General features: G+C 50.1%; 1 protein-coding gene across 1 annotated transcript in view; it reads right to left on the bottom strand.

Annotated features, from left to right (window-relative positions):
* Positions 1-2,324: 2,324 nt before the first annotated feature.
* Positions 2,325-16,281, bottom strand: part of timm50 (translocase of inner mitochondrial membrane 50 homolog) — a 30,340-nt gene continuing 16,383 nt past the window's right edge. Inside the window, 8 exon segments of the mRNA XM_084575269.1 lie at positions 2,325-3,465; positions 3,561-3,667; positions 4,618-4,686; positions 4,689-4,773; positions 8,670-8,768; positions 8,857-8,961; positions 12,833-12,952; positions 13,481-13,539. Coding sequence (XP_084431395.1) covers positions 3,367-3,465; positions 3,561-3,667; positions 4,618-4,686; positions 4,689-4,773; positions 8,670-8,768; positions 8,857-8,961; positions 12,833-12,952; positions 13,481-13,539 — 743 coding nt within the window. The 3' untranslated portion in view covers positions 2,325-3,366.

A 16,281-nucleotide genomic window follows, 5' to 3' on the forward strand; every position in this document is an offset into this window, starting at 1 on the left:
CATGCATCTGTTTAAAAGTGTTTCTAAAGAAAAACAGGATTTGATTTCACTTTCCACGACGACGACAACAATCTTCCTCCTTCCTCCTCCTCCTCCTCGCTAAAACGTTGAGGTAACACTTCATCCAGTAGAGTTCATCTTTAGTTTGACTCTAAAACCTTAAAAAGATTCAAATCAACAGAAACGACAGATAAAACCTGAAGCAAACTGCAGCGTGAACATAATTTAGTATTTTTAGAACGTTTTAAATGAGACGTTTAAACTGATCAGATCATAAATGAGCTTCAATCAAAGCTTCACTGCTTCTGTCAGCTCTTTGTCTTTTCTTTAAATCGGCTCTAAACGAGTCAACATGTGGTTCCTCACGTTAAACTTTAAACTCTAAATGTGTGAAAACGTTTCATCTTTCATCCTGAAGCCTCTAAGCTCGGCTCAGTCCTCAGGTTTAACTCTGAACCTCGGCTGGAAACTCTCCACTCGTGTTTGTTGGAGACTTTTTAACCCCCCCCTCCCCATGGCAACCTGGAAAAACCAGCAACCGGCGGCTCGTCTCTTTGTTTCTCTTCAAAATACATTTATGAGCTCGTTCCAGGGTTCAGTTTTTTATTATCTCCAATATATTTTTCGTTGAAGAGTTTGGCAGGTCTCGTTGTGTGTTTTCAATTTTATGTGTTCGTTACAAGCAGGAGAAACTTTGGACACGTTTGTTCCCCTGATTAAACTCTAGTTATAAACCAGAGTCTCCTCAGCTTCATGTTTGATGGAAAGAAACTAAATGAGAAGAAGATCTGAGCTTCAACGTATCTGCAGAAGAAGAAAATGAGTCAAAACATCCTGAAAGTAGAAAGAGAAGCCAGTCAGACACATGGAACAGAACTGTTAGACCTTAAAGTGAGCCAATATTACATATCAGTTCCTCCTTGTGTCCAGTATCTGCTGTGACCTCCTTGTAACTAAATGTTTCTGGTAACTGCTGATCAGTGGTCTACAGCAGCTTGGAGGAATTTTAGCCCATTCCTCAGAACAGAACCACTTCAGTTCTGAGATGTTGGTGGGTTTCCTCACATCAGCTGCTTGCTTCAGGTCCTTCCACAACATTTCTATTGGATTAAGGTCAGGACTTTGACTTGGCCGTTCCTAAACATTCATCTTGTTCTTCTTTAACCGTTCTTTTGTAGAACCACTTGTGTTCTTGGTTCTCGTTGTCTTGCTGCATGACCCAGTTTCTCTTCACATTCAGCTCATGGACAGACGTCCTGACGTTTTCCTTTAGGGGCCCAAACCAGGACACTGATATGTAATATTGGCTCATTTTAGTCTAATGTTTCCGTTCCGTGTGTCTGTTTTGTCTCTTTGTCGACTTTCAGGATGTTTTGAGTATTTTTAATGCAGAAATGTTGAAAATTCAGAAGGACGCAAAAAAAAAAGTAAACATGTGAAAACGATTCAAATACAAATTAAAGATTCTTCACCAAAGCATAAAAATATTCAGATTTTAGGGCTGATTGGTACATTCGGCTTTAGTTTGGTTGTTTTCCTGATTCACAGCTGAAAACTACGACAATAAAATAAATACTTCTGAGCTTTGATGCACTTTCCATCTTGTTCCAACATCTGGATCATGTCTCCAAGTCACCAAGCAGCTGTTGATGGTTCTGATCCAGCGGTAGGTAGAGATCCATTAGAGACAGCAGCTGCTACAATATTCTACTGACCACATGATGGAACACAAAAACTATTAGATTAAAACACAATAGAGCAGCTCTCAAACTGATTTAAACATCACAAGAATAAAAATGAGTGTTAAAGATGGATTTTAAAACAGGAAGCGTCAGATAAACTGAGGCTGCAGCTGCAAAAGCTTAAAACCTGGTTCTAGGGAGAATCAGGAGACAGACCAGGAGATCTACTTTTACCTTTTATCATCAGAGATGTTTGTTTCCTCTGAGGATGAAGCTTCAGGGTTCAGGTCTAATCTGAGTCTTTGTCTCTAGAATAAATCAGATCTTATCATGTGAGAGTCTTTCCATCTTGTTCCAACATCTGGATCATGTCTCCAAGTTCTTATAAATCTTTGTTTCTACAGTTTGGATGTATTTTTGTTTCTAATCTTTATTTTATTCAGATTCTACCTAGATTGTGCACATTAAAGAATCCATAAAAACCTTCACGTTTCCTCCAGATGACGGTTGTTCACACATGTAACTCCCCAGCCGTGAAGCCGAGAGTCGACTTTGTTTTTCTGGAAATTACCCAGAACATGTTCTGCAGCGCTGCACGAGTTAATCAAAACCCGTCTTCTTCTGTGTGAGAAATAATATCGCATCCTCTGAAGGCTGTTAACGTTGGGATTTACTAAGCGTGGTTATTAAGACGTTTGAGACGCAGGATATTTCTGGATGTTTTCGAGGAGAAACCCCAGAGAGACGGTGGAATTTTAGTTTAACTGGAGAGAACTCCCCTGAAAAGAGGAAAACACAGGCAATAAAAGCTTTAGACTGATTTATAACTGGAAATTAAAAGCCCACAAAACAGAAACACAGGAAAATAAAAAATAAAAAAACAAAACACCAGACATCAAATACAATTAACTCCACACACACAACGGCGTTTGGTTCGTTTCGTTTATTGAAGGACGTCGACGGTGAGTTCACCAGAGTCTCCACCGACGGCAGCTGATCCTGTCCACACCGCGCTGGGCCGGATCACCACGAGGATGAATCCGCCGGTTAAAATAGTTCCCAACAGACACACAGAGAGGAAGCTTCTCCTTTGCTGCCGCTCCGTCTCTTCATCACGACCTCGGGACGAAGACGCGTCCTCGGACACGTTTAACAAACTCTCACAAACACTACTCAGAGTTTTCCTTTTACTTGAATCGCCGCCAGCACCGTCCGGAAAAAACAAACCACAAATACACATTCTGAAGACACAGCACGGAGCTCGGCCGATCTCGGGTCGGATCCCAGCGAGGGTGGGGCGGGGCGGACCAGCGCTGGTCCCAGTTCAGCCTCCGACCGCCACCCACCACGAAAAGAGTTTCACCCCGGATCCTCCCGACCTCGTTTACTGTTTTTATTTTATGTTATTTATGTTTTTAAACCAATCAGCAGCTTAGAAAACGCATCAGGTGACACAAAGATGAGCGAGGGAGTCCCCGCCTCCTCCCCCAAACCAGGAAGTGGTACCTGTCTCCTTGGTGCAGCCCCATGTCCCGGCTCCGAGGTCGCTCAGGTTGACCTGGACGCTGGTGGAGAGCAGGGCAGCGACTGGTGGGAACGTCTGTGGTGATGATTTATCTAAAGGGGGGGGGGGGGGGGGGGTCCAGGTGGGGATGCAGGTGGTGGTAGTGGTGGTGGGGGGGGGTCACTGCTGTTTGGATCTCCAGAACCGTGAGGCGATGGAGCCCAGAGAGAGGCCCTGCTTCTTCTGCTGGGAGACCTCAGCCAGACGCTGCTCCTCCTCCTGGACGGACGAGAGACAAGAGTCAAACCAAAACAACAACTCCTCCTCCTCCTCCTCCTCCTCCTCCTCCTCCTCCTCCTCCTCCTCCTCCTCACCTGTGCCAGCTGAGCCTGTCTGCGTTTGAAGGCCTCGATGGGGTCGTCCTCCAGGGCGTAGTTCTCCAGCACCGACCGTACGTCCTCCACGCCGCTCAGAGCGATGGCTGACGGAGACAACGACAGGACAATGAGGACGTGTTTAAATTTAAACTCGTCCAGTGACGTCATGAGGAGCCAGAGACATGTTTGGATGAATAAACTCTGATAAAACCACTGTCAGATCATCACAACGAGCCTCGACGCGTCATCAAACTGCAGATGGAAACTAAGCTGAACGTTAACGGTTCTAGACGACAGGAGAAGAGAAAGATGTTTTTATTGTTTAGTTGTTTTTGTTTTTGTTTTTAAAATCAATCTAGAAACGTACATTTGATCACATGACCTCTATTTAAGGAGGTGTCATTGTTCATTCTCCTCCATTCTCCTCCTCCTCTCCCTGCTCCTCCTCCTCCTCCTCCTCCTCCTACTGCTCCTCCCTCTCCTGCTGCTCCTCCTGCTCCTCCTCCTCCTTCTACCTCTCCTCCTCCTCCTCCTCCTCCTCCTCCTCCTGCTCCTCCTCCTCCTCCCTCTCCTCCTCCTCCTCCTGCTCCTCCTCCTCCCTCTCCTCCTCCTCCTCCTGCTCCTCCTCCTCCTGCTCCTCCTCCTCCTCCTCCCTCTCCTCCTCCTCCTCCTGCTCTCTCCTCCTCCTCCTTCTACCTCTCCTCCTCCCTCTCCTCCTCCTCCTCCTCCTCCTGCTCCTCCTCCTCCCTCTCCTCCTCCTCCTGCTCCCCCTCCTCCTCCTCCTGCTCCTCCTCCTCCTCCCTCTCCTCCTCCTCCCTCTCCCTCTCCTCCCTCTCCCTCTCCTCCTCCTGCTCCTCCTCCTCCTCCTCCTCCTCCTCCTCCTCCTCCTCCCTCTCCTCCTCCTCCCTCTCCCTCTCCTCCTCCTGCTCCTCCTCCTCCTCCCTCTCCTCCTCCTCCTCCCTCTCCTCCTCCTGCTCCTTCTACCTGACGAACCCTGACGTGATGGACACATCTGAACCAGGTGATGTCCTAGAAGACTGGCTGCGTCTCTTACTCTTGAGGAAGTTGGCGAGGTCGTAGAGCGTCCGGTCCTCTGAGTTCCCGTCCCACTTCTTCAGGGCCATCCGTTGAAGGGCTGCAGGCTGAACGCCTCCCGCTTACAGTCCACCACGATCACCTTACTGGTGTCCCGGTTCAGACAGGACACGTCCTGGAACAAGAGAGAAGGACAGATGATTTATTTTACTCCCCTCCTTCCAGAGGGACCTCCAGACGTCCCACCATAAGCTGTGGGACGCCGTTGACCTTTTCACGGTCTAATCAAATAAACTTTATTATCTTAATGATCCTTAATATTCACGGGATTAAAACACACACACACACTTTCTCTGGCAGCTCCAGCTGGTGAGGGACAGATGGACAGGGACGCTGCTTGTTGTCTCCATCGTGTCTCTCTCAGGCTCATCTGGTGTTTCTATAGACCCCCCCCCGCCCCCCCGTCGTGTCCTGAGTCTCTACGTTGACTGACCCGTCCTCTGATCCTGAGGTTAGTCTCCAACTAAACGTCTCTGACTGGTTGGACAGTGTCCAGCTGATGTAGAGGAATTTATTTCTGTCTCAGTGTTAAAATATAATTTATTAAATGAATTAAATTAAAACTTGACAGAATGATCAACTATTAATCAACTCATTTAAAAAAACAAAGAGATGAACCAAATTAAATAAATTAATATCTTAATCAACTGATCACAAAAAAAATGTATAAATGAATAATAATAAATAATAACTTACAGATTAATCAACTAATTAATAAAACATCTGTTTATTAAAAACTAACTGAAAAAATAAACTAATAGATGAATTGACTAGTTTTTTTATTTAAGCGACTAATAGATTTATCATCTAATCCACAAATTTATAAAATGTATTAATCAACAAATAAATTGCACAATAAATAAATTATAGATTAATATAAATAATCTAAGAAAAGAATATTGAGATTAAATGAAGAAAACAACTGATAAAAAAAAAATACACTGATCAACAAATTAAAGTAAAAAAATGAGTAAATTACGTGAATATAAAAAAAAAAATGTTTAAATGACGCATTTAAAATAATAATAATAATATAAAAGAGATTAATGGACTGAAAACTAAACACGTCCCACTGAGGACCAGGACCAGGACCTGTACCAGGACCTGTACCAGGACCAGGACCAGGACCTGTACCAGAACCAGGACCTGTACCAGGACCTGTATCAGAACCAGGACCAGGACCAGGGCCTGGACCAGGACCAGGACCAGGACCAGGACCTGTACCAGGACCTGTACCAGGACCAGGACCAGGACCTGTACCAGAACCAGGACCTGTACCAGGACCTGTATCAGAACCAGGACCAGGACCAGGACCAGGGCCTGGACCAGGACCAGGACCAGGACCAGGACCTGTATCAGAACCAGGACCAGGACCAGGACCTGTACCAGAACCAGGACCTGTACCAGGACCTGTATCAGAACCAGGACCAGGACCAGGACCAGGACCTGTACCAGGACCAGGACCAGGACCAGGACCTGTATCAGAACCAGGACCAGGACCAGGACCAGGACCAGAACCAGGACCTGTACCAGGACGAGGACCAGGACCAGGACCAGGACCAGGACCTGGACCAGGACCAGGACCTGGCGTGTGACGTCTCTGGGCTCTAAAGGGTCAGCCCAGTTTAACCTGCAGGAGTTTCTTCAAGGTTTTATTTTCACAGAGGAAATGAATTAATGACTAAAATAAAGAGTTTCCCCGACACCTTCATTGTAAAAAGGTAAAATGAATAAATCAGCAGGAAAATCCAAAACAAGTCAAGTAAGAGAGGAAAGCCCCAGACTCTACTTCAGACTCTTTCCTGTAACTTCAGCTTCGTTTCTTTTCACGTCTCAAACTGTTCAGGAGGAGACGCTGAGCCACAGACGATCAGCTGATCAGTTACTGGTAGAGAGGACGTTCAGCAGCCAACACGTCACCAGACTCTGTCTCCAGCCTGTTTCCTAAAGCTGTCAGGATGAATCTGATCTGGAGGTGATGGAGGTGATGGAGGTGATGGAGGTGATGGAGGTGACCCCAGACCAGGACTAAACTCTGACGGCCTGCAGCCAATAAAAAGGTTGCGCCCCGACAACTGCCCCAGCGTTCCCACCCTGGGCCCTCGGCCCTTTGTGTGGAAACGCTGCTCGTCAAACGTCCCGTGTGATGTTATTGGCAGGAGCCATCTGGGACAGAGTCCACTGCTGAGAGGGACATTCAGAGACAAGGAGACATGTCACCTCAGCTCTGCTCACGGGTCAGAGACAAAAACCTCAATAAGACATCAGTGACGGTGGAGGACTGGGGTCAAAGAAGAACTGGTGTCTGCTGAAAACTGAGGAGGAGGAGGAGGAGGAGGAGGAGGAGGAGGAGGAGGAGGAGGAGGAGGAGGAGGAGGAGGAGAAGAAGAAGAAGAAGAAGTCGTCCTGTGTGCGCTGAGTGTCGAGAGATAACAGAAATAAAGACGTGTTTGTTCAGAAGCAGATGAAGAAGAAAAAGATCATTTTAATTTATTTGATTTATTTTCATTTTAAAACTTTTTAAGACGTTTTCTTTTTGGAGACGGAAACAGAAAACTAACAAGCGTCTGGTGTTTTAGTTTTTAGTGTTTTAATGTTTTAGTGTTTTGGTTCCATCTGCTCGTCCCCTGCGACGTCCCCTGCGACGTCCCCTGCGACGTCCCCTGCGACGTCCCCTGCGACGTCCCGTTATAAACTTATAAACCGTCTTGAGGCTTAATGATAATAATGAGACGTTAGAAGGAGGACAGTTAAGACAGTGAATCCATCCAACCAGCAGACGTCTGACTCAGGCCACTAAACAAATAGAATCACGTTATTATTTATGAACTAACGTCAGGACACAGGAAATAAAACAGCTGATAGATTAATATCCTTCTCACTTTCCTTCATCTCTTCAATCCCTCATTTCTTCTTTCCCATCTCCCTTCCTTTGATCCATCCTTCATTCCTTCCCTCGTCGATCCTCCCTCCCTCCCTCCCTTCCTTCCTTCCTCCCTCCCTTCCCTTCCTTCCTCCCTCCCTTCCCTTCCTTCCTCCCTCCCTTCCCTTCCGTGTTTATTATTATCTGGATTATAATCCACGATGGCAGAAAGTGAACAACAGTTTAATCTGATGGTGATTAGTAACTTTCTCTGGACACACGGAGCTTTAATGAATCTCCATCTGCATCTGATGCTTCTGTCTTGACATTATGGAGATGAGATGATAGAAGTGTGTCTTCTCTCTGGGAAGTAGGTTAAACAGCCACGGCAGTTAGGAGGGAGGGGGGGGAGGGAGGGGAGGAGAGGGAGAGGGAGGGAGGGAGGGAGGGAGGGAGACGTGGAGATTTAAGAAAGAGTGAAGGAGGGTGAAAGGGAGGTGAGATAAGAGGAAGAAGGGAGAGAGGAGGCAGGAGGTTAATGAGGCCTGAGAGGGAGACAGAGGGGAGGAGGAGGGGGAGGAGGGGGGAGGAGGGGGGAGGAGGAGGAGGTGGGGGGGGAGAAATCAATAGCAGCGGCAGCAGAAGGCGGCCAGAGGAGAGAAGACAGCGGGAGGTAAAGAGCTGAGGAGCTACAGGTGTTTACCGCCAAAATAAAAGACAATCAATGTTCATTAGAGACGAGTTCTACTTCCTGTTGACAAGACGACTTCCTGTTTACTTTAACAGTCAGGGACGATCAAACCCTGCTGCTTTTCACAATAAGAGCTCAGTCAAACCCCGCTGCTTTTCACAATAAGAGTTCATTTAAACTACTGGAATTAAATAATAACTTGTTTGTAGAGAACAAACAAATTCAAAGTGAATAAAAGAGGAAGAAGAAAGTTTAATGAATGGATTTAAAAACAGGCCGCGTCTGGGACGTCCTATGTGCCTTCCTACTTCTCTAAAATAAATCAGATCTTAACATGTGAGAGTCTTTCCATCTTGTTCCAACATCTGGATCATGTCTCCAAGTCAACAAGCAGCTGTTGATGGTTCTGATCCAGTGGGGTGGGGGGGGGGGGGTGGGGGGGGGCACTGAGTCGTACCTTAACGTGATGTCCCTCCATGTAGTGTGTTGCGTCTCTGAAGAGACGATACATGACGAAGCCCTGGGGGTCGATGCTGTCGATCAGAGGATACGCCGTCTGGATGGAAGTAAAACCAGCTGAGTCTTATTCTTTTCAGGCGGAGCGTCACAGATAAACCTTCTGTCTCGTAGCGATGTTGTCTCACCATGCCGGTCTCTGCTGTGAAGATGACGATCTCGTAGAGCGGCGCCAGCTGCTGGAACAGGTAGTCGATGCCCGGACGCTTCTTAAAACGCCAACCTGTCGACAACTGGAAACACAGACGGACGTGATTAGAGTTCAGAGAGAGAGAGAGAGAGAGACTGGATCCTCAGCAGCTGGAGGGATCCTCAGCAGCTGGAGGGAGGGATCCTCAGCTGCTGGAGGGATCCTCAGCAGCTGGAGGGATCCTCAGCAGCTGGAGGGAGGGATCCTCAGCAGCTGGAGGGAGGGATCCTCAGCAGCTGGAGGGATCCTCAGCTGCTGGAGGGAGGGATCCTCAGCAGCTGGAGGGAGGGATCCTCAGCAGCTGGAGGGAGGGATCCACAGCAGCTGGAGGGAGGGATCCTCAGCAGCTGGAGGGAGGGATCCACAGCAGCTGGAGGGAGGGATCCTCAGCAGCTGGAGGGAGGGATCCTCAGCTGCTGGAGGGATCCTCAGCAGCTGGAGGGAGGGATCCTCAGCAGCTGGAGGGAGGGATCCACAGCAGCTGGAGGGAGGGATCCACAGCAGCTGGAGGGAGGGATCCTCAGCAGCTGGAGGGAGGGATCCACAGCAGCTGGAGGGAGGGATCCTCAGCAGCTGGAGGGAGGGATCCTCAGCTGCTGGAGGGATCCTCAGCAGCTGGAGGGAGGGATCCTCAGCTGCTGGAGGGAGGGATCCTCAGCAGCTGGAGGGAGGGATCCTCAGCTGCTGGAGGGAGGGATCCTCAGCAGCTGGAGGGAGGGATCCACAGCAGCTGGAGGGAGGGATCCTCAGCAGATGGAGGGAGGGATCCTCAGCAGCTGGAGGGAGGGATCCTCAGCTGCTGGAGGGAGGGATCCTCAGCAGCTGGAGGGAGGGATCCTCAGCTGCTGGAGGGAGGGATCCTCAGCAGCTGGAGGGAGGGATCCACAGCAGCTGGAGGGAGGGATCCTCAGCAGATGGAGGGAGGGATCCTCAGCAGCTGGAGGGAGGGATCCTCAGCAGCTGGAGGGAGGGATCCTCAGCAGCTGGAGGGAGGGATCCTCAGCAGCTGGAGGGAGGGATCCACAGCAGCTGGAGGGAGGGATCCTCAGCTGCTGGAGGGATCCTCAGCAGCTGGAGGGAGGGATCCTCAGCAGCTGGAGGGAGGGATCCTCAGCAGCTGGAGGGAGGGATCCTCAGCAGCTGGAGGGAGGGATCCTCAGCAGCTGGAGGGAGGGATCCACAGCAGCTGGAGGGAGGGATCCACAGCAGCTGGAGGGAGGGATCCTCAGCAGCTGGAGGGAGGGATCCTCAGCAGCTGGAGGGAGGGATCCTCAGCAGCTGGAGGGAGGGATCCTCAGCAGCTGGAGGGATCCTCAGCAGCTGGAGGGAGGGATCCTCAGCAGCTGGAGGGAGGGATCCTCAGCAGCTGGAGGGATCCTCAGCAGCTGGAGGGAGGGATCCTCAGCAGCTGGAGGGAGGGATCCTCAGCAGCTGGAGGGAGGGATCCACAGCAGCTGGAGGGAGGGATCCTCAGCAGCTGGAGGGAGGGATCCTCAGCAGCTGGAGGGAGGGATCCTCAGCAGCTGGAGGGAGGGATCCTCAGCAGCTGGAGGGAGGGATCCTCAGCAGCTGGAGGGAGGGATCCTCAGCAGCTGGAGGGAGGGATCCTCAGCAGCTGGAGGGAGGGATCCTCAGCTGCTGGAGGGATCCTCAGCAGCTGGAGGGAGGGATCCTCAGCAGCTGGAGGGAGGGATCCTCAGCAGCTGGAGGGAGGGATCCACAGCAGCTGGAGGGAGGGATCCACAGCAGCTGGAGGGAGGGATCCTCAGCAGCTGGAGGGAGGGATCCACAGCAGCTGGAGGGAGGGATCCTCAGCAGCTGGAGGGAGGGATCCTCAGCTGCTGGAGGGATCCTCAGCAGCTGGAGGGAGGGATCCTCAGCAGCTGGAGGGAGGGATCCTCAGCAGCTGGAGGGAGGGATCCACAGCAGCTGGAGGGAGGGATCCTCAGCAGCTGGAGGGAGGGATCCTCAGCAGCTGGAGGGAGGGATCCTCAGCAGCTGGAGGGAGGGATCCTCAGCAGCTGGAGGGAGGGATCCACAGCAGCTGGAGGGAGGGATCCTCAGCAGCTGGAGGGAGGGATCCTCAGCTGCTGGAGGGATCCTCAGCAGCTGGAGGGAGGGATCCTCAGCAGCTGGAGGGAGGGATCCTCAGCAGCTGGAGGGAGGGATCCACAGCAGCTGGAGGGAGGGATCCTCAGCAGCTGGAGGGAGGGATCCTCAGCAGCTGGAGGGAGGGATCCACAGCAGCTGGAGGGAGGGATCCTCAGCAGCTGGAGGGAGGGATCCTCAGCTGCTGGAGGGAGGGATCCTCAGCTGCTGGAGGGAGGGATCCTCAGCAGCTGGAGGGAGGGATCCTCAGCAGCTGGAGGGAGGGATCCACAGCAGCTGGAGGGAGGGATCCTCAGCAGATGGAGGGAGGGATCCTCAGCAGCTGGAGGGAGGGATCCTCAGCTGCTGGAGGGAGGGATCCTCAGCTGCTGGAGGGAGGGATCCTCAGCAGCTGGAGGGAGGGATCCTCAGCTGCTGGAGGGAGGGATCCTCAGCAGCTGGAGGGAGGGATCCTCAGCTGCTGGAGGGAGGGATCCTCAGCAGCTGGAGGGAGGGATCCACAGCAGCTGGAGGGAGGGATCCTCAGCAGATGGAGGGAGGGATCCTCAGCAGCTGGAGGGAGGGATCCTCAGCAGCTGGAGGGAGGGATCCTCAGCAGCTGGAGGGATCCTCAGCAGCTGGAGGGAGGGATCCTCAGCAGCTGGAGGGAGGGATCCTCAGCAGCTGGAGGGAGGGATCCTCAGCAGCTGGAGGGATCCTCAGCAGATGTTTATACTGGACGCAGACGGACGCAATACAAATCTGAGAACCGTTAAAGAAAGCTGAGAAATAGAATAAATACGTCTTCTTCTGTTTTAAGGGCGACAGGCTGCAGTCAATGCTGAAAAAACCACAGAAGAAGACGACAAGGGAGAAGAAGAGAAGATGTAGAAAAAGAAGAGGATGATGGAGGAAGAAGGAGAAGATGATGAAGGTGAAGACAATGAAGAAGAAGGGGAAGGAAAAAAGAGAAGAAGAAGTAGAAAAAGAAGATGATGAAGGTGAAGACAATGAAGAAGAAGGGGAAGAAGTAGAAGAAGAAAAGGAGGAGAAGAATTCATCGTTCTCTGTGTGTGTCGAGTGAAACCAGAGAATAAAGACGTGTGTTTGTTCAGGTTGTGGCAGCAAACAGACGATGAAAGAATGAGAGGAGGTGAGGGAGGTGAGGGGGGTGAGAATGTTTGTCTGCGTTAACAGGCGACAGGTGTTGAGCTACAGCTGCTGCACACCTGTCAGGTAAGTTTACAGCTTATATAAACATATATCTAGATATATATCTATATGCATCCAGGCAGAAACCTGAAGGACAGGTGGAGGACACACCCCCAACGTGTCCTCCACCTGTCCCATGAACTTCACCTCCACTCCCCCTCTCTCTCTTTTAACTGTTTACTTCAGCTGCTGTGTTTCCTTCACGTCTTCTACCCATAATGCATTCTGTTCTGCAGGTAAAACATGATCCATCAGACCTCCAGGTCAGAGGTCAGAGGTCAGAGGTCAGCATGGACTCTGACTGGTTCTTCCTATCAGGACCAGGCATTTATTCTCTTCCTCTTCCTCCTGTTCTTCCTCTTATTGCTCCTTCATCGCCTCCTCTTCTTCCTGTTCATCTCCTTCTGTCTCTTCTTCATCTTATTTCTCCTCTTCTTTCTACTCCCCTTTTCCTTTTCCACTCTGCCTCTTCCTCTCCCTCTCACATCAACCCTGAGAATAAAATGTTCTTCAGCTCGTTCTCTAATGTCTGACACCCACTGACTGGAGCCGTGAGAACCAGACAACCAGAGCTGGCCCTCGGTGGTCATAATGTTATGGCGGAGGAGACGTACCGACCACTCCGGGTGCAGCAGGACGTCGGTGAGCTCCAGGACCAGGGTGTAGGGGGGTTGGTAGTACGGCTCCTTCAGGGGGTCGGGCAGCAGCTTGGGGCTCGTCGGCTCAATGATCATCTGACGTAAAAATATACAAATTAAACACGTTCACCGACGTATGGTAACACACAAACACACCGACAAGGAAGTCGGTAAAACCCTTAAACTTTTATGATTTTAATTTTTTACTCAAATCAGTGGAAAACAAAAAGCCCGGACAGGAAGATGGGATTTGCCAAAATAATGAATATTTGATGAGAAGGATGAGAAGGAAACGAGTCTGACACGTCTGGTCGGAGGAAAAACCTCTGAGGTTAGAGGAGCTCTGTGGTTCTCAGTTTAAACTCACTGACATCAGCTGAACTCACTCAGCTAGAAAGTAGAACGCTGTCAGTTCTACGGTTTGTTTGTGGAACTAAAGAGTGAAAGTGAAAGTTAGATAAACGCTGTAGTCTCAACACCTTCCTCTCAGTTACACCTGAACTAAGTTTAAATTAAAGCTGAGAGTCTAAACTTTAATTCTGTGAACTTCTTCTTATCAAAGTCTGTTTTAAAAGTGAATTCTTCTTCAGACTCTTTATTAATGACCATGAATCATTAACTCACCTGTCTGTAGTCCTTAAAGTACTTGAAGGTTCTTTTAAAATGTTGGATGACTGGAGGCTCTGAAAGAGACCACACAGAAAACAGAAATAAAGAAATAAATAAAAAGAAGAGACTCCATTTAATTCACAGAAACAAAACTAAAACTGTTTTTAACGACAATAACTACATTCTAAAAACTACAAGTCCCTCAGGAGACGCTGGCCTCGTCCCACACAGCTGCTAACATCTGTCTGGACCAGGACACTGACTGGTCAGAACCATGAGGATCAGCTGATCAACGTCATCGCCATGGTGACCAGAGGAGGTTTGGACCCGCGGCCTCCGATGGCGACGCCGCTAAGCTCCGGCTAGCTCCGGCTAGCTCCAGCTAGCTCCGGCTAGCTCCGGCTAGCTCCAGCTAGCTCCGGCTAGCTCCGGCTAGCTCCAGCTGTCAACGTGCTAATGACTAATAATAATAATAAAGACTTCATTTCCCATGGGGCCGCGGGCTCATTACATCAAACACAGGAGCGTGCCTCTATCCTTCCATCGCTCTCTCTTTCCCTAAACACACATGCTGGAGGTAGCACGCTCTGGTCCCAGGGGACTCAATCCCCCAGAGTTCATTGCAGCGTGCTGAAGCAGGAAGCTGAGGCCATCTGCCACCGTCCTGCTGTGGTGACGCGCTGATAAGACTTTCACACGCGTATAAGAATAAAATTAAATAAAAAGGCATGAGGACACACAGCACATTTAAAGAACCTGTTATTATTATTATGGGATGTACCGATCAGACTTCAGCCAACACTGATATTATTATTATTATTATTATTAGGTATTTATTCCCTTTTCCTCCTTTTCTGAAGAAGAAGAAGAAGAAGAAGAAGAAGGATGAGGAGGAGGAGGAGGAGGAGGAGGAGGATGATGATAACTTTCACTTAAACCAGAGTCATGTGGTCCAGCCCCAGCAGGACCAGGACTGGACCCAGACCCAGCAGGACCAGGACTGAACCCAGACCCAGCAGGACCAGGACTGGACCCAGACCCAGCAGGACCAGGACTGGACCCAGACCCAGATTAACAGATGGTGTTGTGTTGATGCAGTGAAGTGATGAGGCCACGGTGGGAAGAGGATGTTTAACCTGCCCTGCTTCACACCCCACAGCGTTGGGGGGGGGGGGGGGGGGGGGGGTAAGCGTGGCTGTGGACTAAGCTCTCCCCCGGGAGCTCCAGCAAACACAGCCCATAATAGTACACAGTATGAGTGGATGAGGCTTTTATCATGTTAATCAACCGGGGGGTAATGGAGGAGAGGTGGTGGAGGAGCTGGGGGAGGAGGAGGGGGGAGGTGTAAGGGGTGCAAGTACTGCTTCAGGAAAAGGAAGGAGAGGAGGAAGAGGAGGAGGAGGAGGAGAAAGGAGAGGAAGAAAGTGAGTTCTAAAGTGGTTTAAGGAAGTGTTTTATAAAATAAAGGAGGTTTGAGGTCTGATGGAGCTCAGAGACGTAGTACGTGTCAATGGAAGGTCCTCACAGAGATAGAGACATGGGGGGGGGGGGGGGGGGTCACATCTCCTGGTTGCCATGGTATCCGACGCTCCTCTGCATCACGCAGACGAATGCCGCCACTTGGCACGAAAAGATGCCAAACGTGTCCCATAAGACCCATTTATTCATCCATTCATTCGTCCCTCTATCCTCCCCCTGGTCACCTTCTGCTGCTCCCAGAGGAGGAGGAGGAGGAGGAGGAGGAGGAGGAAGAGGAGGAAGAGGAGGAGGAGGACGAGGAGGACGAGGAGGAAGAAGAGGAGGAGGAGGAGGAAGGGGGTGACTAAGGGGGAGGACAGTGTGTGAAGGTAGAAAAAGGTGGAGGATGATGGAAGCACAGATGATCTTTCATCTTCTTCTCCCTGAGGGGTCGTGGACTTTTTAAGCTGGACCCTAAAGTCATCAGGGATCATTTGGCCCCTGAGGTCATGATTGGCCCCCACCACCCTGAAGAGGGCTGATGGGACACCACCCTGAAGAGGGCTGATGGGACACCACCCTGAAGAGGGCTGATGGGACGTCTGAACGATATATTATCTTATCAGTGAATAAGTAATAACCTGTTCTGCTGCATCTGGACCAGGACGTCCTGTCCTCATTGATGGACCAATGAATTCTGAATTCTACCAGTGAACTCTAAAAGAAAATGTCAGGACATCTGTCCATGAGCTGAACGTGAAGAGAAACTGGGTCATGCAGCAAGACAACGAGAACCAAGAACACAAGTGGTTCTACAAAAGAACGGTTAAAGAAGAACAAGATGAAAAACACTCCTCCTCCTCCTCCTCCTCCTCCTCCTCCTCCTCCTCCTCCTCGCTCTAGTTTCTCATCTTTCATGTGTAATCTTTTATTTATTGTGTTTTAATATCCAGCCGGTCGTCACTAGAACGATGGACCACCTCCCGTCAGTGAGTTATGAGCTCTAACGTCAGGTCTTCTCATCCATCTCCTCCTCGTCTGAACGAGTTCTGATCGTCTGTTGCTACCGATCATCGCTTCATCAATAGTGTCCTGTCCCAGAGGTCCAGTCTGTCTCCTCCTGTCCTCCACAGTCCATCCCTTCATCCATCATAAAACGCTCCCCCAGGTCCACTTTGTCCTCCTCCTCCTCCTCCTCCTCCTCCTCCTCCAAGTCTGTAACTTTATGGCCTCTCATCTTCTTCTCTGTCTCTATCTTGTCTGTCCATCTGCCTTTGTCTCTGTCCCAAGACTTTTTTGGTTTTCTGGTGTTTTTAAAGGTCCACTCTAAGACTGAACAGAACATGAATGAAGGGGAG

Source organism: Chelon labrosus, assembly GCF_963514085.1.
Source record: "Chelon labrosus genome assembly, contig: SCAFFOLD_88, whole genome shotgun sequence".
In the NCBI taxonomy this organism is placed as follows: Eukaryota; Metazoa; Chordata; class Actinopteri; order Mugiliformes; family Mugilidae; genus Chelon; species Chelon labrosus.